Source organism: Scyliorhinus canicula, chromosome 1 (genome assembly GCF_902713615.1).
Source record: "Scyliorhinus canicula chromosome 1, sScyCan1.1, whole genome shotgun sequence".
NCBI classification, from domain to species: domain Eukaryota; kingdom Metazoa; phylum Chordata; class Chondrichthyes; order Carcharhiniformes; family Scyliorhinidae; genus Scyliorhinus; species Scyliorhinus canicula.
The window spans coordinates 283733615-283749486 of record NC_052146.1 but is presented as its reverse complement, the minus strand read 5'-3'; the positions used below and the strand labels follow the sequence as shown (position 1 = coordinate 283749486).

The window sequence follows — 15872 nt, the reverse complement described above, 5'->3', positions numbered from 1 at the left end:
TGGTTTGCTTGGGTGCTACAAGCTGTTTCTAGATATACAGGGTAGTCATGTAAGTCTGAATAATTTTCATTGATCTCGAATAAAATTTGTCTTTCAATAGAACTATGCTTTTTGTGTTTACTTATAAAAAGACTTGCCCTTGTAGAAAGTGCCATCACAATTTATATTTTAACGTTACAAAATATATTATTTGAAGTTCGGATGCGAATGAATAAATAACATTGATATTGCTTTGTGTATAGTTGGCCTGCAGCACTGTGAGAACAACACCTCGAATTTGGATAATGTTTGATTTATACCGCGGAATACCTTCTTGAATCTCTAACATTCAGAATGTGTGTAAATTTATATTATTCAATCAGAATTTTTCTTGCAAGATAGTGGGCTCAATTCAACTAAATGGGAACAAAGTCCCATAGTGAGTGGGTTTAGCTGCGTGTTTCCTAGCGCTTGCAGTGTCAAGGAGCAACCGCAATTCAACACTACTCGCGTTGTAGAAGGGGTCTCAGCAGCCCCGTTTTGTATACTGAGGAGCTCTTGCAATATAGCGAGAGATCGGGAAGCCATTTAAAAATGGCATCACAATCTCCAATCAATCCATGATCCCCCCCCCCCTCTCCAACCATGCCAAATACTGTGGTAAGGGTCCCGGGCCCCTCCCCACACTGGACAACCCCCCACCGTTCGGCCTGATCGCACAAACGCACAAAATGCCAGCTTTTTGTGCCAAGCTGGCATTTTGTATGTGCTGGCAATTGGGCCAGGGATGCCCTGGGCTGGTGTTACAGGAGGTGGCGGGGACACTCCCATAGTGTGTTGAGGCTTGAGGGTATTGGGGGTTGGGTCGGGGGCATCAGAGATGGGTATGCCATTTCAAAATGTCATCCCAATCTTTTGCTACATAGCGGAGTTCCAACAAGTGGACCTCTTCGGTGTAGAAAACGGGCTACTCAGCCACACGTTCCCGCTGTGTCCCCTTATTTAATGCGAGTGGCATTGTATAGCCATATGTTTATTGGCACTAGGAGCACTGGGAAATGTGGCTAACTATACTCGCTATGGGACTTTGTTCCCATTTAGTTGAATCGCACCCACTAAGTACTCAAGCAAGTTTCGAAGAAAACTGCCAAAAAGCCATCTTTTTAATAGAAATACCATTGTTGAATTCCCTGGGCACTAATCACCTACTGACCTTCCATTAACCTGCAGCAAATACATCACAGCTGTTAACATTTCAGTGTACGCATAACTGGCTATCAATAGCAAATACATAAGGAGTGTCAGTGTCCAACATAATATGCTGGAATTTGCAGTTGGTGGAGAAGCATCAGAGCTCACCATTAACCAGTAGGAGGACTGCACACCAAGATTAAACAATCTCTGTGGTGTAGACTTCCCCTTTCCTGGTGACACTTTAAACCTAGTGCCAAATCATGGAGATCTCCAGACAATCAATGGCATTTGACTAGGCAAGCAGCCAATGACATTGAAATATTCTCACAGGCAGCAACCCAGGAGGTTAAAGGGATTGAATGTCCTCATTTTAATTGAAATTATCAGGTCGCAAATTAGATGATTGTGATTGGATTAAGATAGAAGCTAAAGCATTATGAAGAAACTTTAAAAAAAATTAAACTTTGTGGATGTTTTAAAAATCGCAATGGAGGAATTTGACATTCCCCAAATATAAATTTAGCTTTTCAGCAGCAATTATTAAGTAAGTACACCATTAAAAATGCAGTTACCCCTCATGCAACTAGATAAAACGTTTTCAAGGCTTTTGACAGTGGGATTAATAGCTGTCAAAATTGGAAGTTTTCATTAATTCCCATGTTACTTAGGGATTTCACTGTCAGGGACCTCAAAAGCACACACTCTGTTGGAGCTTAGAATCATTGACAGCAGTTTCTGCAACTCCATATGATCCTGCACAAATGCAGATTCCAGAAGTTGCTAGCAGTTTAATAGTTTGAAGCGAGTAATGATGGCAATCGCAAACCATTTCATGGCCATTACTATCACAAAAACTGTCCAAGTGATTGTGTCAAAAAACTTCCGGTGTGGAATAAAATCACTGGCTTAATTGAACAATACAAACTAATAAAAAAGAAGAAAGTGGCAATGATCTCATTGCAAGCTTAACCTCATCCCAAGATTCTAAATCCATTTTATGCCTTTTTTTGTGACCTGAATGTGGCTGCTTTGTAATCGTTCCCAGGATTTGATGAAGTTTTCATACGCTGCTTTGTCTGATCATGTGATTGTAGCGTTCTGCAGTGGTGGTATGGTGGTTTCTCGTAATCTTCAATCATTTGACATTTTTCCGCTTGATACCGTTTTCACTTTTGTGGAATTCTACACTCTCTGAAAAATTATGAATGTTACAGAGCAAATGTCAGGCTTTAATTTCATCTCAAATGTTCAGATAATATTCAGAAATTGGTCAAGTTTCACCGTTACAGCTTCTGCTACCATCTGAACTGCAGAGTCTGCACGTCCTCCCCGTATCTGTGTGGGTTTCCTCCAGGTGCTCCGGTTTCCTCCCACAGTCCAAAGATGTGCAGGTTAGGTGGATTGGCCATGCTAAATTGCCCTTTGTGTCCAAAAAAGGTTAGGTGGGGTTACTGGGGTACGGGGATAGGGTGGAGGTGTGGGGCTTAAATGGGGTGCTCTTTCCAAGAGCTGGTGCAGGCTCGATGGGCCGAATGACCTCCTTCTGCACTGTAGATTCTATGATATATTTTATGGTTGTTTTCTGTATTCTTTCACCTCACTTTTCCGACCTAATCTTTAAATTTGATTTGTTCAAACTCCAGAAGTGGCTGAATTTTAACAGCAATAGAGTAGTAATTGAAAACATTTATTCATCTGTTTGGTGAGAGATACTCGGTACTGAACTAAATAGATATTAGTATGAGCACAGATACATCAAAATAAGTTGTTTTGCTGTGCGGATGCTCTTGTGTATGTCACTGACACTTGTCCCTTCCTACAGTTGGAAGATCCTGCCATTAGGTGGCAGATGGCACTTTACAAAGATCTACCCAACAGGAATGAAGACCCATCCGATCCAGACAAAACAATTATACGTGTGCTGGATATTGCCAATGTGGTCTTCCACTTGGAGCAGGTCTGTGTTTTTCACTTTGAGATAAATGATTATCATTCAAATGCCCAGAATGACTCTGTGGAGCTGAGCTCAAAGACAGAGGTTAAGTGGGGGTTAGGGAATGGCAGCCACAGGCAGGGGATAGAAAGGAGCGGACAGCAGATGGAAATGGCTTTGTGGGACCTGCAGTGGTTCCTTTAAAGACGACTGGTTAAACTTTCACATGCCTATTCCAGTGAACCAATCGTGCACAGCACACAGCTCTGCCTGTTGGTATGGTTGTAATGCATCTGGATCCTGTATACGTTACAAAACCGCAATTTGCATTCCTCAGCGAGCTGCCCGCCTGAAAGAAGCAATAACTTTGGTTTTGTATTTTCAGGATTGCTTAAAAATGACAACAGATTTAACAGGAATAGAAAATGCAGCAGTCTTCGGAGCGTAATTACCTCATATAACCTAGGAGCTGCATCCATTGTTATATTCTGTATGCTCTATTGCTGATGGATGAGGACGACAATTCAGTCTGTCTTTGTCCATCAACCTAAAACGATCCTACACTCCACCCATTGCAGCATCTTTTTGTTTCCTAAATTATTGCAATATTTCCGCATGCACCAGTCTATTCAAACAACCATTACTAATATTTAACTTTAATGTCCAGTTTCCAATGTGAATAGGTTCTGCCCGGGGGGGGGGGGGGGGGGGGGGGGGGGGGGGGGCAGGATTAAATTAGGCCGACTCAACAATATTCAGCTCCACTTCCCATCCCACGCCATTGGGTCCAATTGAAATGCAAGTGTTAGTGACGATTAAGTCATTTGGACCTCAATGCCATTTCAATGTGCACTTGCCAGTTTGGGGATTGGCGTTGGCTTGGCCAGGAAAACCTGAAACCATGCAGGAGCAGGCCCAGGCCGAGGGGAGAGTCTAGAGGGTAGTTACATTTAATATATTACTGTCTTGTTGTGTCCAGGAGGAGTAGGAGAGCTCCTTTGTGCTTTAAATAAATCTTGTGCGTCGGCTCTTTCCGTCCGCGACTGTGCTTCTCCTGAGCTTCTCCTCACCGCCCCACATCGCGCCTCCCTCTCCTCAAAGCACATCCCTTCGATTCCCAATAGAATATCCAGAGTTCAACTTGCAGTTGAGTTCTACTTTCTCAAATTTACTATTTTTCATATTTCTAATAAGATAACCTCTCGATACCCAGCTTCAGTGGCTGAAAAGACTGCAGGGTCTAAATTCCATATTGTTGGCCCATTTTAAAGCTGCCGTTCAGCTGGTCTAAAACCTCTGTTTATTGCAAAAGCAAAGAATTAGAATTTCCTACAAATACACAAAATGTCATGCACTGTATGTCAAAGTCTCGCAGTGTGATTTTGAAGCCTTCACATCCTAGTCACCTCATGTACAATCTCATTGTCATGGGCATGATGAGGATACGTTCGAGGATTGGTCGAAACTGAAGATGACTGAACCATTTTTGGTAAAATTGTTTGCACAGTTGTAATGCTAAGACTGAGTTTTGCATTTCTACTTAATGCTTTAGGTCGAGCATCCTCAGAGGTCGAAAAAAGCAGTATGGCACAAGCTGCTGTCGAAGCAACGTAAACGGGCTGTTGTGGCCTGCTTCCGGATGGCACCACTTTATAACTTACCACGGTAGGAACTGATTGTTTTGCCCTGCATTGGCGGCACCATCTCCTGAGCCTGAGACGCTGACACCCCCCCTCCTGAATGTCACAGCTGGGACCTATCGTCTGTATCAGCTCTGGGAGAACCTTGCCCAGAGGCTCGTCATCTGGTTGGAACCCAGCTGAGTCCTGGGATCTAGCAGATCTCCGACTGCTATCTCCCATGGATGTTCCTGCCTCCACCAGATTGTGCCCCCGAAGCCTGCCCACTCATGTCGCCCACCAGGGTGTGGCCCTGCAAAGGTGGAGGGTACGGGTGATGGCTGTGATGCCTCGATGGTGTTCTCCTCAGAGCTCTCCTCCAAGGTGTCCTCTTGGGTGACCCGGGGTGGGGGGGGGGGGGGGGTCATTCCAAATGGACCAGCCTCATTTGATGGTGATCCTACAAGACAATGGACAAACGGTCAGTGAAAAAGGATAATTTTGTGGGACATCAACAACTCACTTGAGACAGGTCATCTGGATGAAGGGACAGTAGAACCTGACTTCTCTGGCACAGGCCAACCTCGCTGTCAGTCACAGCTCTCTCCTCAGGTAACCTCATGATCTCCAGGGCCCGTTTCTCATAAGGCACGAGGACTCGGATCTCTGGCATCCCTCCTCCCTCCCCCATCTTCGTCCTGTCCCGGATATTATGGGCTAACTTCTCCTGCGGGGATAAAGAGAGGACTTTGTGAACTGCACGTTTGATGGCTTGGGGGGGGGGGGGGGGGGGGGGGTCTATAGCAGGTGGCACGTGTGTGCATCGTACTTAGACATGAACGGGTTGTGCTGATGGGTGCCAGGGGGTTCTGAGGAACAAGCTTGAAGATCGGAATTTGGGAGTGCAAGGTGTCAGCCAGTGGATGGGGGGTGAGGGGGGGATGGGGTTGGTTAGAAAATCGAGGAGTGCCAGGAGGAATTGATGCCAGGAGAGCGCTGGCAACTTACCCTTGCAGCTTGTTGGAGGTTGTTTGTCTTCTTCTGACATTGGAGGGCGTTCCTCCTGGTCATGGTGCCCACATCCACTGCAGCTGCCACTCCCTTCCAGGCGGCACTGCTGACCCTGCTGCTGGTTCACCCACCCCCTCGGAGGGGACAGGACACCCTGCCACTTACCGATGACATTAAGAAGTCTGGCCAGGTCGGCATCCCCAAAGCAAGAAGCAAGTCTCCGCTCTGCCATCCTCCTGTCATGAGTGGGAGAGAGTGCTGAGGGATCGTTTAAAAGCAGCTCCACCTTGTCAGCGGCGAGCAGCTGAGGCGCAAGTCGGGCGAATCAGATGGCGAGGCAGCCGGACGTGGCGACATTCACGTTGGGGCTCAATTTTGGGACTATGTGAGGGTGAAACAGGCCGTAATCTCACCAAAAAGAAACACCCCACCAAACTCACCCAAAATGACACAATGAAATGTGAATCGTGCCCTGAACATGAGATAGGATTTGGGCAATGGTTTTTTGGATAAACAGGATTTTTTATAGGGTACAGATTACTGAGTGTGGTACAGGAGAGGTCCAGTCTGGAGAGAACTAAGGCATGAATAAGAGGAGAATGTTGTTTTAAAATTGCAGACATTGGCTCAGTTCTTGAACAGGAATACTAATGACTGGCAAAATCCATCTTTTGCATCTGTGGACCAGCTGAGGCAGTCAACAGTCAGTGCATCTCCACAGCAGATGGTAACATTTATATTGCATCTGGAGTGCAGCTATATACTGTCAGAATGCACCACTCAAAGTGTTTTTACATTGTTAAGCCAATTCCTGGCAGATCCGTCAAAGGCAACAATGCGGCCTCCCGTTTCACCATAACGCACTGCTGCCAAATCTGGTACTGCTGGCAACAGTATCACCATTCGGTTATGGGACAATAGTGTCAAAGAACAAAGTAAAGTACAGCATAGGAACAGGCCCTTCGGCCCTCTGAGCCTGCGCCAACCATGCTGCCTGTCTAAACTAAAATCTTCTACACTTCCGGGGTCCGTATCCCTCTATTCCCATCCTATTCATGTATTTGTCAAGATGCCCCTTAAACGTCACTATCGTCCCTGCTTCCACCACCTCCTCCGGCAGCGAGTTCCAGGCACCCACTACCCTCTGTGTAAAAAAACTTGACTCGTACATCTCTTCTAAACCTTGTCCCTCGCACCTTAAACTATGCCCCCTAATAATTGACCCCTTGACTCTGGGAAAAAGTCTCTGACTATCCACCCTGTCTCTGCCCCTCATAATTTTGTAGACCTCTATCAGGTCGCCCCTCAACCTCCGTTGTTCCAGTGAGAACAAACCAAGTTTATTCAACCTCTCCTCATAGCTAATGCCCTCCATACCAGGCAACATCCTGGTAAATCTCTGTGGTAGTCACCACTGATGTATATATTAGGTGATTTATGGTAAGGCCCTGTACGACAGGTACGGGGGTAGTTCCCTGCCTGCTGGCTCCACCCAGTAGGCGGAGTATAAATATGTGTGCTCCCCATACAGCAGCCATTTCACCAGCTGCTGTAAGAGGCCACACATCTTAGTGTATTAAAGCCTCAATTGCATTCAACTCTCGTCTTTGTGTAATTGATCATGCATCAATTTAATACACTAAAGTTTTCAGAAGGTGGACCTCCGCATCAAGCCGGATCGCCTGCAGCTGGATCCGCAACGCCAAAAAGGACTTTGAACATTGGCTAGCCTGTTTCGAAGCTTACATCAGGTCAGCACCAGACCCTATTCCGGAAGCTCAGAAGATTCAGATCCTCTACACGCGACTGAGCTCCGACGTCTTTCCACTTATCCAGGACGCGCCGACTTACGACGCGCCATGGCGCGACGGAAAGAAAACTACGCTCAGCGGACTAACACGCTCTATGCCAGACACATCCTCTCCACTCTTAGTCAATTCCCTGGTGAGTCAGTAGAATATTTCTGGCGTGCTCTAATCCCCCTAGTCAGGGACTGTGACTGTCAGGCCGTCACGGCCACGGAACACTCAAACTTGCTTATGAGGGACGCTTTTGCTACGGGGATAGGGTCAGATTACATCGGCCAGCGCCTTTTAGTAGGGGCCACACTCGACCTTGCGGCAACCAAAAAGCTTGCGCTCTTACTGACGATCGCCTCGCGCAACATCCAGGCCTACACCCCGGCCGCGCGGCCCCCTCCTACACATCGTGGACTCCGCAGATGGCCGCCCCATCGGGGACCCCACTCAGCCAACCCCACGTCTGTGCCGCACGCCCACCAACCAACCCCGGGAGCCCCAGATGTTACATCTGTGGGCAGCCAAAACAACCCCGACAATGCTGCCCGGCCTGGAGCGCCCTTTGTAAGGACTGCAGCAATAAGGGGCACTTCGCTGCGGTGCACCAGGCCCGCACAGTCGCCACTATTGCTCCGACCCCCCCATCGTACGGCCAGTGGGCGCCGCCATCTTCCCCTCCTCGGACCACGCACGGCCAGTGGGCGCCACCATCTTCCCCTCCTTGGACCACCACCACCACATGGTTCAACCACCACCACGTGTGGCCCGTGGGCGCCACCATCTCGTCCTCCCCAGGAGCCTGAACCACCGCCACCTTGTCTTCCCCACGACACGTGCGGCCCGTGGGCGCTGCCACCGTACTAGGACCCATGCCCCACAGGCACCCCATCGTCTGCCACCATCGACAACTAGCTGCGTCTGGCCTCAGTCACGATTGACCAGTCTCGCCCACACAACCTAGCAACCGCCTCTACAAACGTGAAAATCGATGGGCACGAGATCTCCTGTCTGCTGGACTCCGGGAGCACCGAGAGCTTCATTCATCCCGATACGGTAAGGCGCTGCTCCCTCGCTGTACACCCTGCCAATCAGAGAATCTCCCTGGCTCCAGGTCCCACTCCATAGCGATCCGGGGGTACTGCATAGCCACTCTCAATGTCCAGGGCATGGAGTTTACCGGCTTCCGCCTCTATGTCCTCCCCAACCTCTGCACTGCCCTGCTACTCGGCCTGGACTTCCAGTGCAACCTCCAGAGCCTAACATTGAAATTCGGTGGGCCCCTACCATCCCCTACTGTGTGCGGCCTCGCGACCCTAAAGGTCGACCCACCTTCCCTATTTGCAAACTTAACTCGAGATTGCAAACCCGTCGCCACCAGGAGCAGATGGTACAGTGCCCAGGACGGGACCTTCCATCAGGTCCGAAGTCCAGCGACTGCTTCGGGAAGGCATCATCGAGGCCAGCAACAGCCCCTGGAGAGCCCAAGTGGTAGTGGTGAAAACTGGGGAGAAACACAGAATGGTCGTGGACTACAGCCAGACCATCAATAGGTACATGCAGCTCGACGCGTACCCCCTCCCTCGCATATCTGATATGGTCAATCAGATTGCACAGTACTGGGTCTTCTCAACTGTGGACCTAAAATCCACCAGCTCCCCATCCGTTAGGCGGACTGCCCATACACTGCCTTCGAGGCAGATGGCTGCCTCTACCACTTTCTCAGGGTTTCCTTCGGCGTCACCAACGGGATCTCGGTTTTCCAACGGGAAATGGACCGAATGGTCGACCGGTATGGGCAGCAGGCCACCTTCCCCTTACCTTGACAATGTCATCACCTGCGGCCACGATCAGCAGGACCATGACGCCAACCTTGCCAGGTTTCTCCGCACTGCCACTCTCCTCAACCTAACTTACAACAAGGAGAAGTGTGTGTTCAGCACGAAACCGCTTAGCCATCCTCGGCTATGTGGTAGAGAACGGAGTTCTGGGACCCGATCCCGACCGCATGCGCCCCCTCATGGAGCTCCCCCTCCCCCACTGCCCCAAGCCCCTCAAACGTTGTCTGGGGTTCTTTTCTTACTACGCCCAGTGGGTCCCAAATTATGCGGAAAAGGCCCACTCACTCATCCAATCCACTCTTTTTCCCCTAACGGCTGAGGCTCACCAGGCCTTCAACCGTATTAAGGCAGACATCGCCAAGGCCACGGTGCACGCAGTTGACGAGAGGTTACCATTTCAAGTCAAGAGTGACGCATCAGACGCCACCCTCAACCAGGCAGGCAGGCCCGTGGCATTCTTTTCACGAACCCTTCATGCCTCTGAAATTCGGCACTCCTCCGTCGAAAAAGAGGCCCAAGCCATCGTTGAAGCTGTGTGGCATTGGAGGCATTACCTGGCCGTCAGGAGATTCACTCTCCTCACTGACCAATGGTCAGTAGCTTTCATGTTTAATAACATATAGCGGGGCAAGATCAAAAATGATAAAATCTTGAAGTGGAGGATCGAGCTCTCCACCTACAACTACAAAATTTTGTATCGCCCCGGTAAGCTCAACGAGCCCCCCGATGCCCTATCCCGAGATACATGTGCCAGCGCACAGGTGGACCGACTCCGGACTCTGCACGACATTCTTTGTCACCCGGGAGTCACACGTTTGTACCAGTTCTTTGACGGCCGCCAAGATACTGTCTCCCTCTGGGACCTGGCCCGCAATCTGCCCTACTCTGTCGAGGAAGTCAGGGCAGTCACCAGAGACTGCCAGGTCTGTGCGGAGTGCAAACCGCACTTCTACTAGTCAGACCGTGCGCGCCCCTTTGAACGCCTCAGCATGGACTTCAAAGGGCACCTCCCCTCCACCGACTGTAACACGTATTTCCTCAGTGTGGTCGATGAGTACTCCAGATTCCCCTTCGCCATCCCATGCCCTGATATGACGTCTGCCACCGTCATCAAAGCCCTCAGCACCATATTTGCTCTGTTTGGCTTCCCCGCCTACGTCCACAGCGACAGGGGATCCTCATTCATGAGCGATGAGCTGCGTCAGTTCCTGCTCAACAAGGGTATCGCCTCAAGCAGGACAACCAGCTATAACCCCTGGGGAAACGGGCAGTTGGAGAGGGAGAATGGGACGGTGTGGAGGGCCATCCAGCTGGCTCTACGGTCCAGAAAGCTCCCGGTCTCCCGCTGGCAGGAAGTCCTCCCCGATGCACTGCATTCCATTCGGTTGCTCCTATGCAGCGCAACTAATGACACACCCCATGAACGTCTCTTTGCCTTCCCCAGGAAGTCCACCTCCGGGCTGTCGCTCCCGACTTGGCTTGCAGCTCCAGCACCCGTACTCCTCCGTTAGCACGTACGATTCCACAAGGCGGACCCGTTGGTTGAAAGGGTATAGCTACTCCACGCTAACCTACAGTACGCCTCGTAGCATACCCCGACGGCCGCCAAGATACTGTCTCCCTCAGGGACCTGGCACCAACAGGTTCCACACACTCACACCCCTCCGGCCCGGCGCCACCCTCCCCTTCCCTGGCGCACCCAGCCGCAACTCCTGCCCCAGGACAATCCGTCACCCCTCTGCCCACGCCCGAGGATGATGAGCATTTCGGCACGCTCCCGGAGTCACCGATGACCAGACCGATACCGGAATCGCCGCCACCACTGCGCCGCTCCCAGCGGCTGATCAAGGCTCCGGACCAACTGAATCTGTAACTTGATCAGGACTCTTGAAACATCAACCTTCTGTATAATTCTCCTCCACCCTACTGGACTCAATTTTTTTTTCCTCTGGATTTTAAAACAAGTACTTGTATATAGTTCTCCACCACTCCCCGTCAGACTCAATTTTAACAGGGGGTGAATGTGGTAGTCACCACTGATGTATATATTAGGTTATTTGTGGTAAGGCGCTGTACTACAGGTACGGCCGTAGTTCGCTGCCTGCTGGCTCTGCCCAGTAGGCGGAGTATAAATATGTGTGCTCCCGTACAGCAGCCATTTCGCCAGCTGCTGTAGGAGGCCACACATCTTCGTGTATTAAAGCTTCGATTGCGTTCAACTCTCGTCTTTGTGTAATTGATCGTGCATCAATCTCTTCTGCACCCTCTCTAAAGTCTCCACATCCTTTTGGTAACGTGGCGACCAAAATTGAACACTGTACTCCAAGTGTGGCCTAACTAAGGTTCTATACAGCTGCAACATGACTTGCCAATTTTTATACTCAATTCCTCGGCCAATGAAGGCAAACATGCCGAATGCCTTCTTGACTACCTTCTCCATCTGTGTTGCCCCTTTCAGTGACCTGTGGACCTATACACCTAGATCTCTCTGACTGTCAATACTCTTGATGGTTCTACCATTCGCTGTATATTCCCTACCTGCATTAGACCTTCCAAAATGCATTACTTCACATTTGTCCAGATTAAACTCCATCTGCCATCTCTCCGCCCAAGTCTCCAAGCGATCTAAATCTGCTGTATCCTCTGACAGTCCTCATCGCTAACTGCAATTCCACCCGCCTTTGTGCCGTCCGCAAACTGACTAATCTGGCCAGTTACATTTTCCTCCAAATAATTTATATGTACTACGAACAGCAAGGTCCCAGCACTGATCCCTACGGAACACCACTAGTCACAGCCCTCCAATCAGAAAAGCACCCTTCCATTGCTACTCTCTGCCTTCTATGACCTAGCCAGTTCTGTATCCATCTTGCCAGCTCACCTCTGATCCTGTGTAACTCCAACTTTTGTACCAGTCTGCCATGAGGGACCTTGTCAAAGGCCTTACTGAAGTCCATATAGAAAACATCCGCTGCCCTACCTGCATCAATCATCTTTGTGACCTCCTTGAAAAACTCTTATCAAGTTAGTAAGACACGACCTCCCCTTCAGAAAACCGTGCTTCATCTCGCTAATACGTCCACTTGCTTCCAAATGGGAGTAGATCCTGTCTCGAAGAATTCTCTCCAGTAATTTCAAACCACTGACGTAAGGCTCACCGGCCTGTAGTTCCCTGGATTATCCTTGCTACCCTTCTTAAACAAAGGAACAGCATTGGCTATTCTCCAATCCTCTGGTACATCACCTGAAGACAGAGGATCCAAAGATTTCTGTCAAGACGTCAGCAATTTCCTCACTAGCCTCCTTCAGTATTCTGGGGTAGATCCCATCCGGCCTTAGGGACTTATCTACCTTAATATTTTTCAAAACGCCCAACACCTTGTCTTTTTGGATCTCAATGTGACCCAGGCTATCTACACACCCTTCTCCAGATTCAACATCCACCAATTCCTTCTCTTTGGTGAATACTGATGCAAAGTATTCATTTAGTACCTGGCCCATTTCCTCTGGCTCCACACATAGATTCCCTCGCCTGTCCTTCAGTGGGCCAACCTTTTACCTGGCTACCCTCTTGCTTTTTATGTACGTGTAAAAAGCCTTGGGATTTTCCTTAACCCTATTTGCCAATGACTTTTTGTGACCCCTTTTAGCCCTCCTGACTCCTTGCTTAAGTTCCTTCCTACTTTCCTTATATTCCACACAAGCTTCATCTGTTTCCAGCCTTCTAATCCTGGCAAATGCCTTCTTTTTCTTTTTGACGAGGCCTACAATATCTCTCGTTATCCAAGGTTCCCGAAATTTGCTATATTTATCCTTCTTCCTCACAGGAACATGTCGGTCCTGAATTCCTTTCAACTGACATTTGAAAGCCTCCCACATGTCAGATGTTGATTTACCCTCAAACTGTCTACATATTGTTTTGAGAAGCCCTCCTGGATGCTCCTTACAAACTCTGCCCTGTCCAAGCCCCCAGCACGAAGTGAGTCCCAGTCAATATTGGGGGTTAAAGTCTCCCATCACAACAACCCTGTTGCTTTTACTCCTTTCCAAAATCTGTCTACCTATTTGTTGCTCTATCTCCCGCTGGCTGTTGGGTGACCTGTTGGAAACCCCCAACATTGTGACTGCACCCTTCTTAATCCTGATCTCTACCCATATAGCCTCGCTGCCCTCTGAGGTGTCCACCCGCAGTGCAGCTGTGATATTCAGCTTCCTGTCAGCTTCCTGCTTCAGAGGAATGTAGGAACAGGAGTAGTTCATTTCGCCCCTTGACCATGTTCTGATATTCGATGAGATTATGGCTGTCCTGTATCATTTTTCATTTTTCATTTTTCCAATTAAGGGGCAATTTAGCATGGCCAATCCATTTACCCTGCTCGTCTTTGGGTTGTGGGGGTGAAACCCACGCGGACATGACGCGAATGTGCAAACTCCACATGGACAGTGACCCGGGGCCGGGGTCGACCTTGGGTCCTCGGCGCCGTGAGTCAGCAGTGCTAACCACTGTGCTACCGTGCCACACATGCTGTCCTGTATCTTAACTCCATCCACTTAACTTGGTTTCTGTAGCCCTTAATACCCTGTTTCCTAATATGACCCATGAGTGTCCAGCTCCAATTTTAAGGTTACGCCCCAATGTTCTTGATTCTCCCAAGGGAGAAAATAATTTTTCTGTACCGCGCTTTATCAACTTCTTCAATAATCCTCTGAGATATAGCTCTCAGAAATGAATACGGTTTCTGATGGTAATTTTCTGTGCCGCCGGATGCAGCTGGGACATCACTCATGCTTGATGTTTTACAAGGAGAAATGGAAACATTGTGGGCGAAATTCTCCCAAAACGGGAGAAATCGTCAAACTGCCGTAAAACCCGGGCGGGTTTTACGGCATCGCGCCCCTTCCCGACGGGGGACCGATTCTGGTCCCCCGTCGGGGCTAGCAGCCCGACGTCGGAGGCCCCGACAAGTCGGGCTTAACGAAAATCGTTAAGCCCGCTTGTCGGACTTAGCGCCGGCTGACGCGTCATATGACGTCAGCCGCGCATGCGCAGGTGGGAAGACTCCACCCGCGCATGCGCGGGTGACGTCATCGCGTTTTTGCGCGAAACCCGCGCATGCGCGGTCCGGGTTGCCCCTCAGCCGCCCCGCGTATTGATACTGCGGGGCGGCGGAAGGACAAATAGTGCGCGGGCATCGGGCCCGCTGCCCGCGATCGGTGGGCACCGATCGCGGGCCCATGGCACCCTTGGCACGGCCGTGGTACTGCCGTGCCAATCGGTGCCATGGTTATTTTTTTCCAGGTGGTCACGACGTTTTTACGAATGGCAGGACCAGGTGTGTTTGCCGTTCGTAAAAAGGTCGTAAAGGGCTGGGACTTCGGCCCTTCTAACAGCTGTGAATCGCTGCCGGCCGTAAAAAAACGGCGGCAGCGATTCGTGTCGGGATTTCGGCGGGGGGTGGGGAGAATAGCGGGAGGGCGTCAAAAAAGTCGGGAAGGCCCTCCCGCTATTCTCCCACCCGTCGTGGGGGGGGGAGAATTTCGCCCTGTGTTATTTGTGTAAAGATAGGCACCTACATTTAGGAACAGAAATTTTAGTAAGAGATTAACAACCGATTTATGTTGGTATAGATATTCATCTTCTTTATATTATAAAAAAAAACTTAATCAGATTGAAGCAGGTGAAGAAACCTCGCTTGAGTTGAGAAATGACCCAACCTTCTGGCAGCAGATGGCAATGTCTGACAAGACAATGCTACTGACTTGGGCATCAGACCGCAACATTTATTTCCCTAATCGCTTTAACATTATATGGAAAGTAATACGGCCCTTAATGTAACAAGCAAAGCAAATAATCTTGTCATAACTGTCATTTTTATATTTCCCTTCAGGCACCGAGCTGTCAATCTCTTCCTTCAAGGCTATGAGAAATCCTGGATTGAAACAGAGGAACATTATTTCGAAGACAAGCTAATAGAAGACATAGCTGTGAGTAACACTTTGCTGTTGGCTTTTGTGCAGCCAGATTTGGGTGGAATCTAATGAGGTAATACAAATGTAAAGTAGTGTCATCATTGTCCTGTCTTTGCTTTTACCTTTCCACCAGGACGGCTATTCCATTAGCACTTGACAGTCTACAACAAGAGTCCTTTACGGGGTATGAACGCGTTAATTCATTCCTTTGTACATTATTTTAGCAAAGGTGGAATTCCATTTTTAATAAATGCCTCTGTTAAAATAGTGCACTGAGGAATTTCACACAAACTTGTTCACATTAGTTACAATGTTTCAATGCAAAACTGAAAACACTTTAGTTAAATTTTAAATGATTTGCAAGAAAGATAAAGACAATTGTCACATTTTCAGGCTCAATAGTTTGGGCGTAACAGCGTTCCTGGAAAAGCTATACATTTTTCACACTTGCCGACCTCGAATCTGTAAAACAGATTTCATGGTCCTTGCAGGTCAGGCACGGCAAGAATAAGTTGCATTAGTGTGGTGT

The 15872-nt window shown here is 49.0% G+C and overlaps 1 protein-coding gene across 4 annotated transcripts in view; it reads left to right on the top strand.

The window, feature by feature from the left end:
- ryr2a (ryanodine receptor 2a (cardiac)) overlaps nucleotides 1-15872 on the top strand; it is a 936900-nt gene that overhangs the window by 753859 nt on the left and 167169 nt on the right. For all 4 annotated transcript variants that reach the window (XM_038814319.1, XM_038814304.1, XM_038814294.1 and 1 more), the window contains 3 exons: nucleotides 2996-3130; nucleotides 4659-4771; nucleotides 15262-15358. In XM_038814319.1, the coding sequence (XP_038670247.1) occupies nucleotides 2996-3130; nucleotides 4659-4771; nucleotides 15262-15358 (345 nt within the window). The remainder of the gene's footprint in view (nucleotides 1-2995; nucleotides 3131-4658; nucleotides 4772-15261; nucleotides 15359-15872) is intronic.